At 36.8% G+C, this 23,250-nt stretch overlaps 2 protein-coding genes across 3 annotated transcripts in view; one reads left to right on the plus strand and one right to left on the minus strand.

Annotated features, from left to right (window-relative positions):
* Nucleotides 1-832: 832 nt before the first annotated feature.
* On the plus strand, nt 833-9,433 carry ihha (Indian hedgehog signaling molecule a). Its single transcript, NM_001034993.2, is given in 3 exon segments — nt 833-1,449; nt 3,819-4,080; nt 8,713-9,433. Coding segments are annotated over 3 exon segments (1,242 nt in total). The 5' UTR covers nt 833-1,149; the 3' UTR covers nt 9,393-9,433.
* Nucleotides 9,434-10,781: 1,348 nt separating this feature from the next.
* Nucleotides 10,782-23,250, minus strand: part of slc23a3 (solute carrier family 23 member 3) — a 29,390-nt gene continuing 16,921 nt past the window's right edge. Inside the window, exons 8-12 of one of the 2 annotated variants that reach the window (XM_017357754.4) lie at nt 20,481-20,731; nt 20,099-20,204; nt 16,976-17,143; nt 16,781-16,876; nt 10,782-14,432 (exon numbers count right to left, since the gene is read on the minus strand). In XM_017357754.4, coding sequence (XP_017213243.2) covers nt 14,170-14,432; nt 16,781-16,876; nt 16,976-17,143; nt 20,099-20,204; nt 20,481-20,731 — 884 coding nt within the window. In that variant the 3' untranslated portion in view covers nt 10,782-14,169. The remainder of the gene's footprint in view (nt 14,433-16,780; nt 16,877-16,975; nt 17,144-20,098; nt 20,205-20,480; nt 20,732-23,250) is intronic. The other variant, XM_073912482.1, reaches the window with a different exon arrangement.

Raw genomic sequence — 23,250 nt, forward strand, 5'->3', positions numbered from 1 at the left:
TACTGATTCTTAAATAAAAATAAGTCACAAAATTGTACTGTATTTTTCAAATGGGTGTCTGAAAAACATGGTTAAAATGTAGTCAGCTCTGAAAACAATTAAACCAAACACATGTCAAAAAAATGTCTCCATTTATGGGTTTAAAAGCTACACAAAAAAGTTTTTTTAAATGTTAATTATCATTTATAAAACTACTTTACAGTATATCTCATTAGTGCAGTGTTTATGCAAAGATGTTCATGGGTTTACATTTACAGTGTTTACTTTAAGTACAGCATTTCCAAATTAGCTTCTGTAACTTTGCATAGAGTTCAGGACAAAATAAATAAATCAATCATCTCTCAACTCTTACACCTGCCACCTAAACTGAACCCAAACGGATGTCTTCTGATCAATAAATAACCAATCAATCCTTCGGCAAGTTGTAGTCTGCCGTGTTTCCTTCATCATATCAGTGTTAGGCAGGTAGGGGAGGGCAGCAGTCGCTCACGTTTGTTTGAGGAGCAGCCAGGCCCCTTATCTATTTGTGGATCTATGAATGGGAGAGTCTGAGTCCAGTTCTTCCTCGAGACGTGTGTTTGCCCAGCCAGGCGCTGTGAAGCGTTAAAGGGAGCCGGTGGGCATACAGCACGACGCACCCAATGTGACCCATGGGGAGGAGTGGCAGGCAGGGATAGAGAGGGGCAAGAAGCTGGCAGGGTGCGGTCTGTCTTCAGTGCGCCGGCAGCTCAGATCACTTGACGGACGCACGCATTCAAAGACAGCAGGAGTCTCTCTGAAAGCTCTCCCGGAGTCTATCTCTCTCTCTCTTTCTCTCCTGGAATCTGTTAGATAAATAAATGGACTTGCCCGCTCGCTCTCATTTGGGTGATTTTCTCGAGAGACCAGCGTTTCGCGTTTTATGGGCACTGAACATTTGGTATCACTGGATCTTTTCTCCGGCGGCTCTCCATGACTGGCTTTGCGTAAAGCGAATTTTACGCACGGACGATGGCACGGATAAGGCTAATAAAGAAGTAGAGGTTTTGTCCTCCCCATCATTTACCCCGTGGGGGGGAAGAAGGATCTCGCGGGGGGTAGTTTCTCAGTGAACGGCGAGCTGTGCCACCGTACCACTCCGCATCGGAGTGCCCGGCCGCTTGCGGTGGAATGCGTCTCCCCGTGGTGTTTGGGCTCCTCGTCGGCTGCGCCCTGATTTTCGCACCTGTTAACGAGGGCTGTGGGCCGGGGAGGGGACATGGGAAAAGGCGGCCTCCGAAGAAACTGACACCCCTTAATTACAAGCAGTTTAGTCCAAATGTAGCCGAGAAGACACTGGGAGCCAGCGGGAGAATCGAGGGCAAGATCACCAGGAACTCAGAGCGCTTTAAAGAGCTCACGCCGAACTACAACCCGGACATCATCTTCAAAGATGAGGAGAACACAGGTGCGGATCGACTCATGACGCAGGTGAGCGGCACTTGGAGAACGCGCTTGCTATGAATTCAATTATCAGCCCATTAGAAACACACTCAGTGGCTTTGATTCGATTGCGAGCGCATTAAACCTGTTGCTCAGCGGTTGTGCCCTTTGCTCAGTCCCACCGACGCGCTCCTATCGATCCTCACAGCTTTCAAAGGAATTGATTGCTGACAGCATTTTGTCTCTTAAAACTGATTGAAAAAAAGGCTTCAGCAAAGAATCTTGGGCTTTTCAAAAGCGGCTTTGCCTGTTGTGTGTGAGTTTGGTTAGTTCTTTGGGGACTTAAAATGTTATTGATATAACATTGTAGGTTCTTCAGATTAGCATATTGATTTCAAAATTCTTTAAAATGACTTTTAAAAATAAGACTTACACAAGGGTTATAATGCGGCTATTAGGTTATTTTAGTAAAAAGTTTTTTTTAAATCAATTATATCTTATAGAGATAACACATATAGAGTATGTGTTATTCTAAATAATTACATCATGGAACCGAAGATGCCAATAAATAGTTTTATTTTTAATTTTTAAAAGTGGAAAGAATTTCTATATAGAGCTGTCATACACTCAAAACAATATATATATATATATATATATATATATATATATATATATATATATATATATATATATATATATATATATATATATATTTTTTTTTTTTTTTTTTTTTTTTTACTTGTTCAAATTACTTAATTAAGCTGAGCTGAAACAAAACAATTCTTGAGATTTCATTGGGACAACTTAATTTTTTTTTATGTTCAATCCACATAAATTTGTTAAAAGTGTTAAGTTAACTGAATCAATTGTGTGGGACCCTGCTTTTTTTTTCTTTTTCTTTTTTTACAGTGTTTCTGTTAAAAATAATCTGTCTAAAATAATCTTTTAATCAGTGTTAGCATTATTTAAAAAAGTAAATAAACCATAAATGTAAATTAATCCAAATTTAATGAACTTATGACTTTAATTTCCTTTCCAAATCATGATAATGTTTTTCTAACAAATGTGGTTATTTGCGATATATCTGTGTTACAGAAATGAACGTCTGTTTCCATGCTGAAATAAGTCTCCACTTCACTTCCTAATCTGCAATTGCCTCTCTGGATATACCACTAACTGTACTCAAAAAAAAAAAAAAAAAATTACTAATGCTTTCCTTCTAAGACTTTACAGACCTGAAACTTGCCTACAGCACTTATTCATTGTTGCTCTTATAGTTGTGTAAATTGCTTCCTTGTCCTCATTTGTAAGTCCCTTCGGATAAAAGCGTCTGCTAAATGACTAGATGTAAATGTAAATATGAATTTGCTCTTAAAAGCAAGTTGTGTATTCTGAAGGTTGGTGAATGTGGTTAGGTTAAAAGTGAATCACTCAAACTTCTAGACACATTTTGTACCTTGGTTGTTGAAAAAAATACCTGTGGGATGGTAAAAATAAATCTGTGTATATTTGTGGGTTGAAGCATCACTCAGTTCTCCTCATGATCCAATAATTTGTCATTATGTGATGCTTTACGTAGGCGCTTTTGAAAATAAACTCTCTAGAAATAAACGAAAAGGTGCTGGGGGTTGAAACAAAAAATGTGGCAGCTAAAGTAGCATTGCTGAAACTTTAATTAAAAATTGTGCAAAGTTAAACAGGGTAAACAAGGGAAGTGAAATACTCTTGAATACATAAAATAGATCATAAAATAGTCGTCTCATACACTTAAACTCTTAAGAAATCATATGTATGATGGGTTGTTTTAAAGGGATAGTCATTATTTACTCATCCTCAAGCGCTTCCAAACTTTTATAAGTTTATTTTTCCCTGTTGAACTCAAAAGAAGATATTTTGAAGAATGCTCAAAACCTGTAACCATTGATTTTCATAGGAAAACCAATTACTATGGAAGTCAATGGTTACAGGTTTCAGCATTTTTCAAAATATCTTCTTTTTAATAACGAAAGACAAACAGGCTTGGAAAAAACTAAAGCTTGAGTAAATGATGTCAGATTATTGAGGTAACTATCTCTTTAAATCCAAAATTGGGTCAAATATGGCTTATTTTAAAAAAAAATATTAAATTAAAACTATATTTTATGTCGGGTTTGTCCATATTTAACGCAGCATTTGGTTAAAAACAACCCAGCATTGTCTTTTCAGTGTGGATAATGCATTTTATACCAGACAAACCAAATTCAGTGTGATTTGTATCAGTTTTGCCTTTCTTTTCTTCTGTGATTCAATCTGTTTTGCCCTTTGGAGTTATAACTTTTCTTGTTTGCTTATTTCTTGCAAAACTGCAGTGAAGGCACACCATCGTCTTCCACGTGTGTAACCCAGGTCTAAACATCTCCCTTTTGTTGCGTTCACAGCGCTGTAAAGATAAGCTGAACTCTCTGGCTATCTCTGTGATGAACATGTGGCCCGGGGTGAAGCTCAGGGTGACCGAGGGTTGGGATGAAGACGGCAATCACTTTGAAGATTCGCTGCATTACGAAGGAAGAGCTGTCGACATCACCACTTCTGATCGAGACCGTAATAAATATGGCATGTTGGCCCGTCTTGCAGTGGAGGCCGGTTTTGATTGGGTCTACTATGAGTCCAAAGCTCACATCCACTGCAGCGTCAAGTCAGGTAGGGAAGAGACTTCATAAATCACTTGTTTGTTTACAGCACAACCATAGAGACCACTTCAATCTGATGCGCTCTGTGGAACATTCAGTGCAAATGTTTACATTAGCAACCGACTCATGATGATGTGCATAATTTTCATTCGTTTTTCCCAATATTTTCCAAGTGTTGTTTAACAGAGATTTATTCAAAACATTTTTAAACATAATACACTACCTGACAAAAGTGGCATTGAAGATCTCAGTTGTATGAACAACAAATAATAACGACTTCTAGTTGAACATTTAGAAAAGAGGTTGAAGATTTTTCTGCTGAATCTGTTGAACTGTATCCCAATCATCACAAATACCGCAGAAGTCCTATTGGAACCCGCATGGACCCAAGATTCTCATAGAAATCAGTCAAGTTTGGTGAAGGAAAAATCATGGTTTGGGGCTACATTCAGTATGGGGGCGTGCGAAAGATCTGCAGAGTGAATAGCAACATCAAAAGCCTGAGGTATGAGGACATTTGTGCTGCCCATTAAATTACAAACCACAGGAGAGGGCAAATTCTTCAGCAGGATAGCGCTCCTTCTCATACTTCAACCTCCATATCAAAGTTCCTGAAAGCAAAGAAAGTCAAGGTGCTCCAGGATTGGCCAGCCCAGTCACCAGATATGAACATTATTGAGCCTTTCTAGGGTTTCTAGGGTAAGAAATGGCGATGAAGATGAATCCAAACAATCTTGATGAACTCTGGGAGTCCTGCAAGAACGCTTTCTTTGCCATTCCAGATGACTTAATAAGTTATTTGAGTCATTGCAGAGATGTATGGATGCAATCCTCCAAGCTTATAGGAGGCAAAGTCAGACCTTACTGTATTAATTGAATAATAAAAAATCTAGACATGATCATCTGTTATTTTAGAGTAATCTAGAGTCCTCTGTCTTTCATTTAAGCCACTTCTGATAGTAAATGATCAACTAGAAGTCCAGTTATTATTTGGTGTTCCTCAAAGTTGGATTGGGGACAAGACTTTTGTCAGGTAGTGTAGTAATAATAACTAATTTCTAATAACAATTTTTTTGACTTTGTCATGATAAAAGTACATTATACTTTTACTTACTTTTTATTTTGCAACAAACAAATATTTAGCATAAAGTGCAAATGAAAGTTTAACTTGGTTAATTAGGTAAACTATGCAAGTCAAGGTTATTTAGGCAAGTCATTGGACTACAATTAATAAAAAAAGATATATATTTTAAGGGAGCTGATAATATTAACTAATTATTCCAAACTAAAAGAAATAAGATTTTCTCTAAACTAAAAACAATATAAAAGGAAATACTGTAAAGTAAATCATTGCTCTTATACATCTTTTTGCAAATATTTAAAAAAAATATATATTGTTTTTGCATTTTTTCATAGCATATATATTGGTTTTATCTTAATTTTCAAAGAAATATATCGTCACCTTCGAATTGTGAGGTTCTATCTGCGTTCTAAATGATTTTGAGATAATGAGCTTTAAAGTTTTTGCATTCCATAGCAAACAGTATGTGTATAACATTTGTTTTTTTTTAAATAAAAAGTCCTTAAATAAAAACAACTTATAAAAAAACATCCCATAATATAAATAAGTTGTCATTTCATAAGAATATGTGAATAACTCAATTTTGACAAAAATGTCAAATAGAACCGTATAATTCTAAGGTGACAATATGCCACTAAACATTTACAACATGACATGTGTGCAGTCTGATCCACAGCATTTGAACTAAAGTGACTCCAGGTGGAAAGGTTCATAAGCGTTCGTTCAGTGTGCCGGTAAATCAGGTGTGTCCTGTTGTGGTAAAGTTGGTCAGTTCTCATTAACTTGGGTGAGATAAGTGGTAGACTTGGGATGCAGGTAACAGACCACATCATTAAACCTTAAACACCTGGCTCTACCAAACTCACCAGAGACCAAATTATTGTGCAAACAATAGGAAAGTGAAAGTGCAGCCATTCAGTGTTTTATTGTCTCTTTTGGCAGTTTAATCCCTTTTTTGATTGTAAAAATGACCGGTTTTTGCTCTTGTTGAACAGATTATTTAAAAAATCAACACAGATCCTTACAACACTTACAGACAGGGACAGGTTTAGTGAAACTACAACTACAAACTATAAATAAACTATTGCATTTTTAAAACTAAATCTTTACCGATTTGTCTGCTGGACTGGTCCAAGATTGAGGGTTGGGGAGACACACTTGTGCAGATGTAATAATAGACCTTCAATGTACAAAATCTGATAGAAAACGATGATATATACAAGTTATAATTTATACTTCTATATATTTATTTAGGAGCCCTTACATTTCCTGGGGCCCTAAGCAGTCGCTTACCTTGCTTATTGGTTAAGTCGGCCCCTACAGATACATAAACTGACAAAATTGCACACATAGTATATACATGCTTAAATATGTGGCAACAAAATCCAGTTCAATTTTTAAAATGTACCACCTTTCCTTTATAACACTGCGCACTGTTATGGTCATTTAATTTTTATCTTATCAACAAGCTGCCAACTAATCTTATTCTTAAAATCGTATTTTATACTTTAATCAGTTCATTACAATTTTCCTAAATAAACTCACTTAAAAGTACAGTTCTCCCTAAAATGCAAATTCTGTCATTATTTACTTGACTTTCTAAACCATTTAGATTTCCTTTGTTCTGTTGAGCACAAGAGAAGATATTTTGAATGTCGCTAGAAACCAGTAGCCATTAACATCAGAAGTAGGACAAACTCAAACTTTTGAGTGAACTTACTCTTCATGAAAAGTACAAATGATGCATCCAAAATTACGTTTTCATGCCTAAATGAACATTTAAGCTAACAGTTTTTAAATAACCATTATTAGTGTAAAAACTCTTTAAGAACCATTTACCCATGAAAGAACCCATTTTAACAAACAAACCTGACGTGTGTGTGTGTGTATATATATATATATATATATATATATATATATATATATATATATATATATATATATATATATATATATATATAGTTGAAATCAGAATTATTAGCCCCCTGTTTATTTTTTTCCCTAATTTCTGTTTAACGAAAAGAAGATTTTCTCAACATATTTCTAAGCATAATAGTTTTAATAACTCATCTCTAATAATGATTTATTTTATTGCTGCCATGAAGATGGTAAATAATATTTGACTTCTATGGAGCTTAAAGTGACATTTAAAGGCTTAACTAGGTTAATTAGGCAGGTTAGGGCAATTAGGCAAGTTATTGTATAACGATGGTTTGTTTTGTAGACTATCGAAAACAAAATTAGCTTAAAGGGGCTAATAATTTTGTCCTTAAAATGTTTTTTTTTTTATTTTTATAAAAACTGCTTTTATTCTAGCTAAAATAAAACAAATAAGACTTTCTCCAGAAGAAAAAATATTATCAGACATGCTGTGAAAATTTCCTTGCTCTGTTAAACATCATTTTAAAAATATTTAAAAAAGAAAACAAAATTAAAGAGGGGCTAATAATTCTGACTTCATATTCTGACGTTATATATATATATATATATATATATATATATATATATATATATATATATATATATATATATATATATATATATATATATATATTTATAGTGGTATGGATTTAACCACAGTTAGAGAGGAATGGGCCCTGTATGTGGACATTTGTGAGGCACTTCTGTTATCAGTCTGATAGAGCATGCAAACACAAGCAAGACCTGTAGTCTGCTTCTGCTTTATCAAAGTCCTCTATAGGTGTGTTTTTCACCCGGCTTATTCAACTGATTTTGTCAGATTTGAGGAGCTCACTTTGATACAAGTATTCAAAATATACAGTTCACCATAGTAGAGGCATCATTTTTATTAATTATGAGACAAAATAAGTTCTTTAAATCCCCATTTCGTTTTACACCTCTGAATGTGTGTGCGTACTTCAAATGCACAAGAAATATGTAAGTATGCGTGTGTTTGTGTGTGCATGTGACAGAGAATGTGCCTTGAGAAGTAGGGCTGGCCTCTATAGTGCTGAGAGATGATTAACCAGCTCCTTTGTTTTCCAGACGGTAACTCTGTTGTCCCCTTTTCTCAGATCTCTTATCTCATCCCGTCTTATCACCTGGCCTTGGTACTTACCTTTCCCAAATATTTGTGTAGGATTGACGGAGACTTGAGACTCGTTCCATTTTTGTAGAGCGTACGTAGCTCCCAAACCTCTGTCAAACAGGAGTCATAGAGAGCCGAGATTCAATCAAGTGGTTATTTATTAGCCTTAACCGCATTTGTACCTGCTGACCAGAGTCGTGTGAAAAGAAAAAAACTAATTAGCCTGAAGGATGACGCTTGAAATGTTTGCCCTGCACCGTTTGCCACTGCGTCTTTCAGTTTGATTGGATTTTTATGGGTTTACAATGAGAGCAGGAGTGTGTTTGTGCTCGGGTGTGTGCTTTAAGGATTGAAGATTAATCAGAGGAAGGCACTGTGCCATTTGAGGCTGTAATGAACATCTGACCTTTGGAATTGTTTTAAGCTACTGTGTGCATAAGACATCACGATAGAAAAAAAACGGACAATGTGATGACTCATTTGGTGATTGTTTTCTCTCTGTCCATTTTTAGAGCACTCTGTGGCTGCTAAAACCGGCGGTTGTTTTCCAGCATCGGCTCTCGTCACCGTTGAGGATGGAAGCTTGAAGACTTTGGACAGCTTGCAGCCTGGAGAGAAAGTCCTGGCTTCATCGGAAAGCGACGGAAGCGGGACGCTTGTGTACAGCGAGGTCATCGCCTTCCTGGACCGTGACCCTTCCGCAAGGAAGCAGTTCTTCACCATTGAGACAGACTCTGGTGCGAAACTGAGCTTGACGGCGGCTCATCTGCTGTTTGTATCTGAAGGGAACTGCTCAGGGTCTGCAGCCAATGCAGAACTGCGGTCTGTATTTGCTAGCGATGTGCTGCCAGGTCAGTGTGTGGTGTCCACACAAGCAGCAGGACGGCACGGACGTTTATCACGGGTCTCTCGGATCCAAATGCAGGAGGACAGGGGGGTCTTCGCTCCACTCACCAGCCATGGGACGGTGGTGGTCAATGGCATTGTTTCCTCCTGCTACGCAGCCGTGGACCAGCACTGGCTGGCTCACTGGGCTTTCGGGCCACTCAGGGTACTTTATAACTGGGGAGGTCCTGTTGGACATCAAGTCACAGGGATACACTGGTATTCCTCATTGCTTCACTGGATCGGAACTCAAGTGCTCGATCCAGCACACTTCCATCCTTGGAGCATGATGGACAATGATAGATGAAAATAAGGGAGGAATGAGGAAGTTTCCAAAAAAAAAAAAAACACCTAAAAACCCAGGTATACTTCTTTTCCCGCTCCATCTCGCACACAGGTACAGTATACTAAACTGCAAATACGTGTGAACGGGTGAATTCAACATTTGCACCACCTAGTGAACTCAATCCCACATCCCTCCCCTGCCTGCACAGACAAAAATATAGAACTTACTCGAACACTCTTGATGACCAAAAGTGCAACATGAGGACTGAAGTAGCTCAAGTATGTTAGTTTATAGCCTGGGACACACCAAGCCGATATCAAAAAACTAATATCAAAACTGACTGTGTTGTCGCATTGCATCAGCTGGAATAAAAAGGTGAGCATGAGCACACCAAACAAACGACAGCAGGTTAAACAAGAAAGAAGCTTCTGCGCATGCATGTGGATGAAACGACTTTCACAGTACTTCTCAATCAAATATGCTTGATAATCTGATAATCCATATTGCTTGCAAGTATTCAGTTTTGTTTTGTATTCTGGTCGTTGCTGAACAGCCAATTAGAGTGCTCTCTTTTATTGGCGGCCAACCTCAATTCCACATGCTGAATCGAACAAACTCCTTCAAATGTGAGCTCGACAAATGGCAAAGTGTGGAAAGCACCAAACAAACTTGCCAGACGCTCACCGACAGCCCAACAATGTCCAAGGGCTGATCATTGGCTTGGTGTGTACTAGCTTTTAGGAATTTTCAATAATGTGGTGATGTATTACACAAATGTCACTATAAAAAAGCAGGTTTGAACCTGAAAATCTAGCGACAGACGCTAAAGGTCATCGTCTTTAGCTTCCTTCTTAGAGCAACCAACTCCCATGCGGAGAGTCGCCTGCTCTATCCTAGGTCAGAGTGGGTTGAATGGTGTAGGAATGGCAGGGTTACATCGATGCCGTGACCTGAATGGGAGTGAGGTTTAGGAGGGGTGAGTGTAACCGAGGGCAGCTAGTGAAGTGCTGTGCAGGTAAATCTCACTCTTCTGAACCCGAAAAAGTGCTCTAGTGACAGACGCTGCAGGCCATGGTCTTTAGCCTCCTTGTTAGAGCAACCAACTCCCATGCGGAGAGTCGAGGGTTTAATCCTAGCTCAGAGCGGGTTGGGTAGTGTAGGACCAGCAGGGTTACTCGTGAACAACTGGAATGAACCAGTCATAGGATTACAATTGAGATGACTGGAATTTACACCAAATTTCACAGAGCAATGGTAAATCTGACAGCACCATAGGAGAGAAGTCCTAAAATGAAGAACACCATCATGTAAGACTCTGAATAGACTGTTCAAAGACTAAAAGCAGCTTTTCTGTGAGTCGATCCTTGAGTGAGGATATATACGTGACAAAAGTGATCTTTAAAACCCATATTTAACACTTATCAGAAGGGTTTCTTTACTGCCTACACTGGAACATTATCGCAAATATACCAAGATGCACACACGTACACTGATATCTCATGTTCAGTCTCAAACACTTTCACTAAACATATCATTATAACCTCTGAAGTGAGGAAACTATAGATGAATTTGCTTTATACTCAGGTATGCAGTGACTCAACCACAGGCGATCAGCCCAACGCGGCCTGATAAGATTTGAGACAGAGGAGGAAGTTCTGTTAATAAAGAGATTGGAAGGTACACACCTAAAGAAACAAACAGTTAACAAGCAGGCCTTTAAAACATCAGGTATATGTACTTTCAGATTCATAATGGTTTCACGTTCATGCATATGGTCAGTTACATGTTTCTCACTGTAAAAAAGAAGTGTCTTTTCCAGCTTAATCAATATTTAATGGTCACATTGTACACTGTATTTCTCCATCTAGCATACATAAGGGTTTCGAGTACTTTTATGAAGGCTTATTTCGAACAAATTAAGAGTTTACTCTGTGCAATGTGTAGCAATGTTTATGTAGTCCTTATGTGTGCTTTATGCGGTAATACTCAGTTTTCCATACAACTTACTGTATTTATCTGTTTTGTGGCATTATTTACATTTTACTTAAAGATGTCAGAAATTATATAATATTTGTAAAACTATTTAAAGATCTATTTTTCAGAATTAAAGATTACGGAAATACCTGTCTTTGTCTTTCTTTAGTTTTTCAGTAGACACACCTGCTCTGTTCCAAGAAGACCAAGAGAAATGAATAAGGTGTATTAAATTTTTCAACCAGTGGGACAATATGAAATATAAGTCTCAGATGTCCCCAGAATGCTATTATAACATGCTGTACAATGGTCCTTTGATATTTGTGGGAGTTACGCTCTAAAAAACCCCTGCAAAATCTGTGAAGTAGTCAGCTTTTTTCTTTTTTACAAATACTAAAGATGTTTTAAGGATGTAAAACCCTTAACAATCTCACGGCAATTCGTAACTTTTCATTTAGTGGCTAATTCTTATGAATTCATACCATCAAGTACGATTTGCTCATCCCCCAATGACAGTTGGGTTTAGGGGTGGGGTTAGGTGCCACGCCTCCTTTTTAAAAACCGTACAATTTCGTATGACTGAACTTGTACGAATTAGCCACTAAACTGGCAAAACGTAATATACTTTCTGGTGAGATCAGGCTGGTAAAACCCCTCACTACAAACTTTATACACTTTTCTTATACAGGCATTAACAATTTCATACTTTTCTCTTCTGTTTAAGCACTCTCAAAGTTCAAACTTTCATAAATAAGTTCAGTATTATAGAATGAAGTCAAAGATCAAAACCTGTTGAGGCGCAAACATTCATCACTGACTACGTTTACATGGACATCAGTAATCAAATTATTTGCCTTAATCTAACTAAAACAATAATAAGATTAAGGTGTTAATGAGTTGCTTTTTGATGTTTCTTTCATGATCCCGTTTAACATGTTATAGCACAAACTTAAATTAACATCATTGCGTCATCACGCTATCCGCATTTCCTCCGGAGTAATTTTGGGTGTTTCATTGTTAATTTGTCGATTTTAACTGCAGTTTGGCACTTTCACTTCAATTCATGCATGCTACCGTGACAAACGAGATACTGGATGCAACTATGAACTGCTGGAAGAGTTTTGTTTTAATGGAAGATCTTACCGAATGCTGAGTGGAGGAAAAAAAACCTTCGAATTTCACGATACAGGTGTCTGTGGTGTGCATTGACTCGGTAGGTGCAAAGAGTGTCAAACAACCAAGTGTGTGTGGACAACACAATCTCACGGCAATTCGTGACTATTTGATTTAGTGGCTAATTTGTATGAACTCGTACAATCTAATTCGTACAATTTAGTACGATTTGCTTATCGGCCAATGACGGTTGGGGTTAGGTGCCACGCCTCCTTTTTGAAATAGTACATTTTCGTACGAATTTGTACAAATCGGCAGCTAAACTGACAAAATGTAAAAAACATTTCCTTGTGAGATCAGGCTGGTGTGGACTATCCTATCGCAGAACGTTGCGAAAAGTCATACATGACGGTAATAATTAGATTAAGGTGTTTACATGTCAGTAATGCACTTCAATAATGCGATTAAAATCGACTCCACACGTCCTAACTAAATTTCTCTTTAGTTCAATTATGACCTTAATCTGATTACATTAATCAAAAATGGCTGTTTACATGGTTAACTCTTAATCAGAGTATTATAATCACATTGAAATCGAAGTATTTAAAAAAAGTAAAATTGCTCTAACAAATTTGCGAAAATGCAAAGCCACGATAGGTGAACTGCATTATAGCTTTGCATTCTTATTTTTGGGATGAAGCAGGAATATTCATCTTTTTGTATCTTTCATTAAATGCAAATTAGCTGCATGTCTCCGCCTCTTTCCAGAAAAGGGTGTGGTTTATACAGCTCGTGATTCAGTTATTCTAGCAACAACTAACAAAACACCTACATGCTGTTTAAAGACTTGTTAGTCTAAACTTCCAACCCAGGCTCATTCTGAAAATGTACCTCTACATACATTTCTGGAGAGCACCAAATACATTCCAGGAGCAATTTTTTTTTTGCAGTTTTTGTCTAGTGAATCCAACAGAAGCCGCTGTGTACGCTTTTTCAGATCTCCAATTTCTCTCACAAGTGCCATTCTCGCCTGCAGATCTCACGGAAATCAACCAGAGGCCGCTGTCGACTGACTGACCGATCGACTGACCCACCCTCCTCCTTCCCAAAACCCATCCAACTGTGTTGATTGACTCGCCCACCAACTTCCCTAAACCCAACCAACAATTTTCAAAAGCAATCCAGAAAAAGAAAAGCCTTCACCTGATTTTTACCACATTTTACCACACTCTCACGCTGTAATTTACTTGTTTAGTTCATTTTTTGGCTTGCTGCTTTCTAGAAGTGTTTTTTCGCCAGACTCGATCCCCGACGTCGTTAACTCCTTTCTGCATTTCAAATCCGCCGACGTACATGGCAAGGTAAAGGGACAAACTGATAACAGCGTGAAAGCCGTCCATACGAAGGTAAGCTGTCAGCTGGTAAGCGCAAAAAGGTACAGCATCATAGCATTCATCTTGAAAATTAAATGCAGCCATACATACTTCTGGCTACATAATTTGCGATCTCTGGAAACGTATATAGGGCTACGTTTTCAGAATGAGCCTATGTTGTAAATGTCTCATATACTGTTTTCTAAGTGAGCTAACTTTTTTTTTAAAGAAGGTCATACTATTTTTGACATACTTCGATTTATATAACACAACCAGGAAACAGACAAGATAAATACATTTTGAAAATTCAAATAAAATATGGACCGAGCTGCAAAAAATCAGCCATTGCAGGCACCAGTATCTTTATCAGGTAATAAGCTAGACATCTCAGGTTCTGTCACCAGCACTTCTTCAACGGTGTGAGTCCTGCAGGCACAGAAGAGGACGGTTCTGAAGCCGGTCAGGTTCAGAACTTTCATCACAGGTGCAGGTGGATCATACACCGGGTCTGGACTGTGACTGTATCCCTGTTGCTGATCAGCGAAAGACTGAATCTTCTTTGTGCCTTCTTGTCGCACAAGACCCCTTTCAGGCAAAGTCCCTGAATTGCAATAAATAAATACAATAAATTTGAGCTTAGTGTGTGTTTTAATCAATGTGTTTACTACATAGAGTGGGGTTTCATTTACAACAGATTAAGGTCAGTAAGATTTTTTTTCTCTCCATTAAATTCTTCAGTAAATACTTAAGAAAGGAACAAAATCCCCTTACTAGTGCATGTTATATACAGTCATTTACAGATAAAGCAAAAACATACTGTTCATTACTTTTTTAATTGTACAACACCTTTTAAATAAATAAATTAATAAATAAATTAATAAATTAATAAATAAACAAAATAAATAAATGGCGCAGTAGGTAGTGCTGTCGCCTCACAGCAAAAAGGTTGCTGGTTCGAACCTCGGCTCAGTTGGCGTTTCTGTGAGGAGTTTGCATGTTCTCCCTGCCTTCGCGTGGGTTTCCTCCGGGTGCTCCGGTTTCCCCCACAGTCCAAAGACATGCGGTACAGGTGAATTGGGCAGGCTAAATTGTCCGTAGTGTATGAGTGTGTGTGTGAATGTGTGTGTGGATGTGGATGGGTTGCGGCTGGAAGGGCATCCGCAGCGTAAAAACTTGCTGGATAAGTTGGCGGTTCATTCCGCTGTGGCGACCCTGAATTAATAAAGGTACTAAGCCAACAAGAAAATAAATGTATGAATGAAGAAAAAATAAATAAGGAAAACAAACTTATGTCATGACCCCTTTAAATTACTTTTTAAAATCTTTTTTGGAAAAAAAGACTAGTTTTAAACCTCCCTAGTTTTAATTAACTTTACCATTTTTTTTTTATTCAGCTGGGGCCTCATGAATCAACGGTGCGTACGCACAAAAACTTTGCGTATGCCAGGTTTCACTCTCACGTTTGTATTTACTAACGATGAAATCAACGTGAGAATGTGCGTTGGTCCAAATTCATGCCTGGCGTACGTGCATTTCTTGTGTGTTTGTTTTAGTTCCATTGGCGACTCCTAGAGGCAATTGTGTTGAATTGCACTACAAAGTATCTTTGAGCCGTGCAATGGCAGCTGTATGGGACGGGATCATCTGCATGTCTAGCAAGTATATAAGGTCTCCATACCATGCAGTTGACCAGCCAAACATTAAAGAGCAACTTGCCGCGATCGCCGGTTTTCCCAATGTAATCGGAGCGATCGACTGCATGCACATTGCTATAAAGTCACCATCTGAAAACGAATTTTTATACGTGAAACGGATACATTTCTATTCAATAAATGTGCAAATAATAAAAAAATGCTCAAATGCATGGTAGGCAGAGTAGTCTGTTTAAAGCTTAATGTTAGCTTTTCAATTTTTGCGTTTGCATTTAAGATCCAAAAGTGCTAAAAGTTGTATTTTCATGTAAGGATTATCCGGCTGGACAAAACATGTAAGTGTAATAATTATTTGTAATCTTCGAAAAGCCTATAGGAAAATCCTGTAGGGAATTTATCGAGGGAACCAGTTTTATGCTAGCAGCCGATTAACAAGGTGACGTCATAGTTCCTCCACTCTATTTTGCACGTCGTCAGAACCACGTGATTGAAAACAACCTATTGCAAAATGCTAACGTCTAATACGATACAATGACTGATGCTAAGCTAAGCTAATAGTGCTCCTGTCTGGAGATAAAACTCCACTGTTTACTTGTAATGTAATGTTATGTAATATGTATTTATATAGCACATTTATCATGTATGGCCATACACCCCAAAGCACTTCACAATCCTGAGGGGGGGTCTCTCCACTCCACCAACAGTGTGCAGTGTCCACTTGGATGATGTGACGGCAGCCACAGGACAACGGCGCCAGTACGCTCACCACACACCAGCTATTGGTGGAGTGGAGAGACAGTGAGAGAGCCAATTCAGTGGAAAGGGATGATTGGGAGGCCATGATCGTAAGGGCTGATAGAGGGACTTTGGCCAGGACACCGGGGTTACACCCCTGCTCTTTCACGAGAAGTGCCATGGGATTTTTAATGATCACAGAGAGTCAGGACCTCGATTTAACGTCTCATCCGAAAGACGGCACCCACTGACAGTGTAGTGTCCCCTTCACTTTTACTGGGGCATATGGACTCACACAGACCAAAGGTTGAGCGCCCCCTGCTGGCCTCACCAACACCACTTCCAACAGCAACCTGGTGTTCCCTAGTGGTCTCCGATCCAGGTACTGACAAGGCTCAGCCCTGCTTAGCTTCAGTGAGTAACCGATCTTGGGCTGCAGGGTGATATGAATGTGGCGACATAAAACAGGCTGTGGTGATTGTAAAATCAGTCTATATCCAAAAAAAAATGAAGTGTTCCTTTAACAGACTAACTTAAAAAAGTAATTAAATTGTTGTTCTACCTGAAACCGTGTGCTCTAGAAGAAAAGCCAAGACTCCCACAAGAAAAACAGGTAAGGTTAAAAGAGACTGAAGAAAAACGTCAACACTGCCAACACCTGAAGACACAGAGATAACAATTAATTCATTTAAATTTCCTAATTTAATTTCCAAATCTAAATTAAGTGTAACAAAACACGTCACACATGAAATGGTACCTGTTTGTATAAATCCAGAGTGAAGTCTGAACCAGTGCGGCAGTGCTAATGACATGAACATTGTAAAGCCGATGTTAAAGATGTTGCGTCCTGAGTCCACATCAGCATGTTGGAAGTACGTTATGCCTGTTGCTACAGCAAGTGCGTAGGTTACACTAAGCACAGCACCTTAGAGAACATGAAACAGGTGTTAATACTATTGTCTTAACAAGGTAATTAGACTGAATAAAACTATAGCTTAACCTAAGGAAACCTCAATGTGCGCATGAATTTTATATAATTATTTACACCAAAAACTACAAACATTGCCACTCAAAATATGTTTTGTTCTTCTTTTCTTTATAAATCTCACTGCTGTGGTTACAAATGTAAAGGTACTATATTTATTAGATTCGATATTCATTTAGTACAAATTACTAAAGTATTTTTTGTGTGTGGGTTCAATTGCTTAGCATTCATACTAGGGATGTAACGGTATCAGAATTTCACGGTACGATAATACCTCGGTATGAATGAATTTTAATAACAAAAAACTATTAAACCATATATAAAAAATAAAGTTTCATTTTAGTATTGTTGAAAACTCATCACATTCAACATTTAATCACGCACTCACTTAGATAGAGATGGGGGTTTTAAGGGAAATTATCATATAACTATTATCTGGTAAAAGCTGGGATCTCTGGGCATGTCCCCTGCAACAGAAAAAAAAAAACCCTCTCATTTGGGACTGAGGTTTCTGGGACAGAGAGATATGATTTAGCCAAGGTTGACAGCAGTGGGTAACGTTGTGCATTGTCTTTCCACCACTTGAGAGGACAAGCCATGAGTGAGATAGAGGTCTCTTTGCGGTACAAGTCAATGTCTGCATCAATCTAACTGCTGTGTTCTGCAGTCCCCATGACTGTTTTTAGTCGTATTCCCCGACTTATATTTCACCACAGTCTGGCAGTGCCTGCATACTGTTTTTTTCTTTGTCTGTCACCTTTTCTCCTTTTTCGTATCTTTTTAGAAAGAAACCGAAATGCTTCCACACAGCCGATTTAAAACCCGCTTTAGGTTTGATCATTTCCAGCTCTTTTTCTTCCCCGCTACTAGCAACACACTCCATTTGCGAATTACTGGATCTGTAGTGACAACAGACCGCAAAGGATGATGGCTACGCCTAGGCTGATGGGATTTGTAGTTCCCGCTACCTCCTGCTCGCTTCATTCGCCTAAGCAAACTTTTCTCAGAAATATAGTTTTATTGAGTTATGCGCCTACGGTAATATTAAAAAAAATTACTATTGCGGTATGGCGGTATTTACAATATTGTTACATCCCTAATTCATACTGTACGTTTTTAAACCAAACCTAAAAACAAAAATATGTACTTGTTATGATTTAAAAAATGTATTAATTATAAAAAAAAAACAATTGCAACAAAATTTCAATTGCAGTGAGTTAGTAAGAATTAGCAATAGACAACTTTAATGTCATTAACATTAACAAAGATGAATAAATACATAAATTATTTTGTTCATTACATAATATTAACTAATGAAACCTTAATGTAAAGTGTTACTAATAACATTACTCATTTTGTGTCTTTAAAGAGCCCCTTTTATGGGTTTTGTAAATGACCTTCCATGCAGTGTAACACAGGACTAAGTGAATGAAAACATCCAGCTGAGGTTTAAATCTGAAAGAGCACCGTGTTTAAAACTATTTACTCTTTAACGAAATAGTCGGCTCAGAGTCGAATGAATGAATCGAGTTGGGTTCGGATATTTTGCTTGAACGCATCATCCTTGACATAGTGAAACACCAAATATGAAGTGCCAGATCCGGTAAAATGTGCTCTGAGGATCACGAGACTGATCATGACACAAAGATAATGATCACTGACAGACAGAGATTCAGCTGTAGGGAGTTCATTTTCTCAACAACTCTACAGTATAGCCAAGCACAAGCTGTGTTTGATCCAGTCATTTTTCTGATTTTTGATACAATAATCGTGATATGTCGGAATAACCGGGATATGTCGACAGTTTGCTATTATAGGAAGGAGCAACAGAGACAGTTATGTATGGGAGTTTGTCAGACTTTGACAGGACCAGGACAGTTCATATGGACAAGTTTCTTCTTCCTCTGGATCATAATATGTAAGTGTGATTAAAATTGTTGGTCCCACTTTATATTAAGTGGCCTTAACTAACATGTACTTACATAGGAATTAATAGTTTGTAACAATGTACTTATTGTGTAAATACATGTATTTACTGTGTACTTATGCTTGATTAAATACATGTATGTAATTACCTCTGTAATTAACTTTTGTAATTGCATTTGTAAATACACTGTTGACCATCCCTTACACCTTAACCCACCCTTCATCCTACCCATGCCACCAAACCTGTCCATAACCCAACCTCTATCCCAACTCAAAAGCACCACAAGTGTTCTCAAATACATTATAAACACAGTAAGTACATTGTATTTATTTTTTTGATGTAAGTACATAGTAGTTAGGGACACTTAATATAAAGTGGGACCAAATTGTTGCCTCATTTTGTGTAGTTTGCAAAATATGTATTAATTGTATGTTGTAACTTTTAATCGCCCTGCTCAGCTAATTTATTATAGTCAGATAGATAGATCAGCGCTTGTACTGTATCTCTCACGTTAAATTTTCATGGGGCTATTCAAATAATGCATCCAAAACCACATTAAAAACACAACGCCTGTTTCTTTCTTTACAGATTTACATAAATGCGTTGAACCCAGTCGACCAATCACAACAAACTGGGTCATCGGACCAATTAGCACCGATTAGCATTGCGCTAAGAAGGGGTTTGGGAACAAATGAATCGCTGAACGAATCATATAGGAGTTGTTAGGATAATTAAGTAAAATAAATGCATATTAGAAGACAACGAACGTGTTTTTTTGGACGTTGTATGTATATCCGCTTGTTGATGGAGACCATCAAATCCAAAATATGACCTTTTTTAATGCAAAATAGGGGCTCTTTAATAATCTAATTTCACTTTTCGTAAACATAAATCAGAAATCCTTAATAAACTGAACTAGCATTCCATCATAAAACAAAAGTGCAAATCGATATAAAGAAAACTCCCACCATGGATGGCCAAAGGGACTGAACAGAGCATCTGAGCTAACTGAGGAGACAATCCCAAAATTAACAGCGAGACGCCGGCGAGCTGCACTGTGCTTCTGGACCCAGACTGAGAAACATAATGACATAAAACAGACTTGTTGCAATTAGCAAAAAAAAAAAAAAAAAAATTTTAATTATATATATATATATATATATATATATATATATATATATATATATATATATATATATATATATATATATATATATATAATTTTTATTTATTTATTTATTTTATTTTATATATATATATATATATATATATATATATATATATATATATATATATATATATATATATAATATATTAATAAAATGAGTTAGAATATCAACAGTCCCTTACCTGGCTGAGCCCAATAACACATGCATTAGACGCACTGCTGCACAGTCCTACCGGCGCCCCCATCAGCCCAGCGAACACACTGCCCAGTCCGTCCACACACAGGCCCCTGTTACAGGCATGAGCGGGGGGAACTGGAGCCTTCAGCAGCCGAGCACACAACACATACACAGCTGGAGAACTCATGCTGGCAGACAGACCTCCAGCCAGTCCTGCTGCAACACTTCTTCCAGACAGCAGGGGGAGTGATGAAGCTGAGCGCATAGAGCAAACACAAGCATCGAACAATGAACAATGAAAATGAAATGGCCAAATGATTACATAAAAAAAAATTATTGAAATAAACTATCAAATACAGCATCTACAAGATGTATTAAAATAAAATACTGTACTTTTGTATTTTAAAAATACTACAAAACACTTTGACAAGGAAGCATGATATGCCTTTGCAAACCTTCCATCAGCAGGCCTATTGGATCAATCGCTTCACTAATAAACCCAAGTGAAGTAAACAATGAAGCAAACCTCAACTCCTACTGTACGAGTAGATATTCACACAAAATGTAACATGTTCTCTTTGATTTAATATTGTAAAAGGATGATCATTGAAGAGTTTATGTAATATTTTTGTTCACATAATTTTTCAAATATCTAGTTGTTTTGCAAATAAGCTCTTCATTAGTATATCTTGCTCCTGATGTATAAGCTGTCAGCAGTTTTTGATTATTAAACGTTTGTGTTTCATATGTTGTGGCACTTTGACAACTTTAGGCGTACATCTTTCCTCTTCGTTCACTATACAGTGCACATGCAGATCAACTTCTGGCATTTTAAACTGCCACTGAAGTATTGTAGGAGTCACCTCTGTACTTATTTTTTGTTGACTGTTTTAATGACTAACATTTGACAATTGCAATTCATCTAAAACTACAATTATTTGTACAGTATAGTCTTTCTCCCAAGATTTTTTTAGTTCTTCAATAATGGAGATGTCGATAGCATCCAAAGCACCAATCAGAAAATGCATTTTTATGACATCATCATTTAGACTTATTACTATTGGGCCTCAGCGATCCTGCAGGTGGGCCGCGAGATAGCTGAAAAGGAACTTTGTAATATAATTATTTGATTTCATTATTAAATATGTTTTATATAAAAATGATTGGTGTAATGGCATTTACCGTCTTCCGTTATTTATTTCTTCGGACTTGGTGCAAAAAGAGCCTCACTGTAAAATACAGACTTAATGCTGGCTGCACTTCCAACCGCTGCACGTCAACTAGGACTACATGCACAGCTCTATAAACCAAACAGTCACACAAATGTAACGGCGATTAGTTATAACCAGTTCGTGCGTGCCTCACGTCTGCGACTCTTAAATATCAAATATCATAAATATTGAACTCTTAAAAATATCAGCATAGCTGTCCAAACTAATGTTCTCTAACTCGAGTGTGGGTGTTTTTTAATGGCCGCGCACCCATACAGGAGGATCTAGCTGTGGTGTTTAGTGAACAGCTGTTTACTAATGTCAATGAACTCTAATAGTATCCTAAAAACCCAACCTCCTTCAGATTGATGCGTTTCAACAAACTTAGAAAGTTTTTACTGTATTTTGATTTTTTGGGGGGTTTATTTTTAATGGATATGATCAATAGATTAATAGTAGTCAGTCCAATTCAAAGCAGCAGCTTTTTTGTCATCTGTTGTCCTGTACAGGGTTATTTATTAAAGAAATGGCTCAAATACTGTGTTGTATCTGTGTATCACAAATCTCTGTGTGTGTTTTAAAAAATAAATTTAATATAATTATTATATATTCTATTGTCTATATTTATTTTCTCTCTTAAAATCTTTCTTTTTCCTCAATTTCTGTTTAACGGAGAGCAGATTTGTTCAACACATTTCTAAACATAATAGTTTTAATAACTGATTTATTTTATATTTGCCATGATAGATAGACACTTCTATACAGCTTAAAGTGACATTTAAAGGCTTAACTAGGTTAATTAGGTTAACTAGACAGGTAAGGGTAATTAAGCAAGTTATTGTATAATGATGGTTTGTTCTGTAGACTATTGGAAAAAATATAGCTTAAAGGGGGTAATAATTTTGACCTTTAAATGGTGTTTAAAAAATTAAAAACGGCTTTTATTCTAGCCGAAATAAAACAAATAAGACTTTCTCCAGAAGAAAAAATATTATCAGACACACTGTGAAAATGTCCTTGCTCTGTTAAACATCATTTGGGAAATATTACCAAAATAAATAAATTTAAAGGGGGCTAATAATTCCGACTTCAACTGTATTTTAAAACATTTTAAAACATTTTACTTGTTAATTTGGCCTCCAATATGCCCAAGATATTGTTTTTTTTTTCAATTAAAATATTGAAAGTTATTGATTAGGATTTTATAGACTTTTAACACTAGTTGTAAAGCATTTATTAATCTTAGGTGATGGTTATTTCTTAGTTAACGTTTGATAACCTAAAGTCATATTTCTTTTAGTAAATGGAGATAACTAATATAATATAATATAATATAATATAATATAATATGATATGATATGATATGATATGATATGATATAATATAATATAATATAATTCAATATAATATAAAATAATATAATATAATATAATATAATATAATATAATATAATATAATATAATATAATATAATATAATATAATAATATTTTAATTATGATGAAGCTTGATTTTAACAAAGAAATATTTTATTTTAGGTCACAATTCACAGTATTAACCATTAA

Source organism: Danio rerio, chromosome 9, assembly GCF_049306965.1.
Source record: "Danio rerio strain Tuebingen ecotype United States chromosome 9, GRCz12tu, whole genome shotgun sequence".
NCBI classification, from domain to species: Eukaryota; Metazoa; Chordata; class Actinopteri; order Cypriniformes; family Danionidae; genus Danio; species Danio rerio.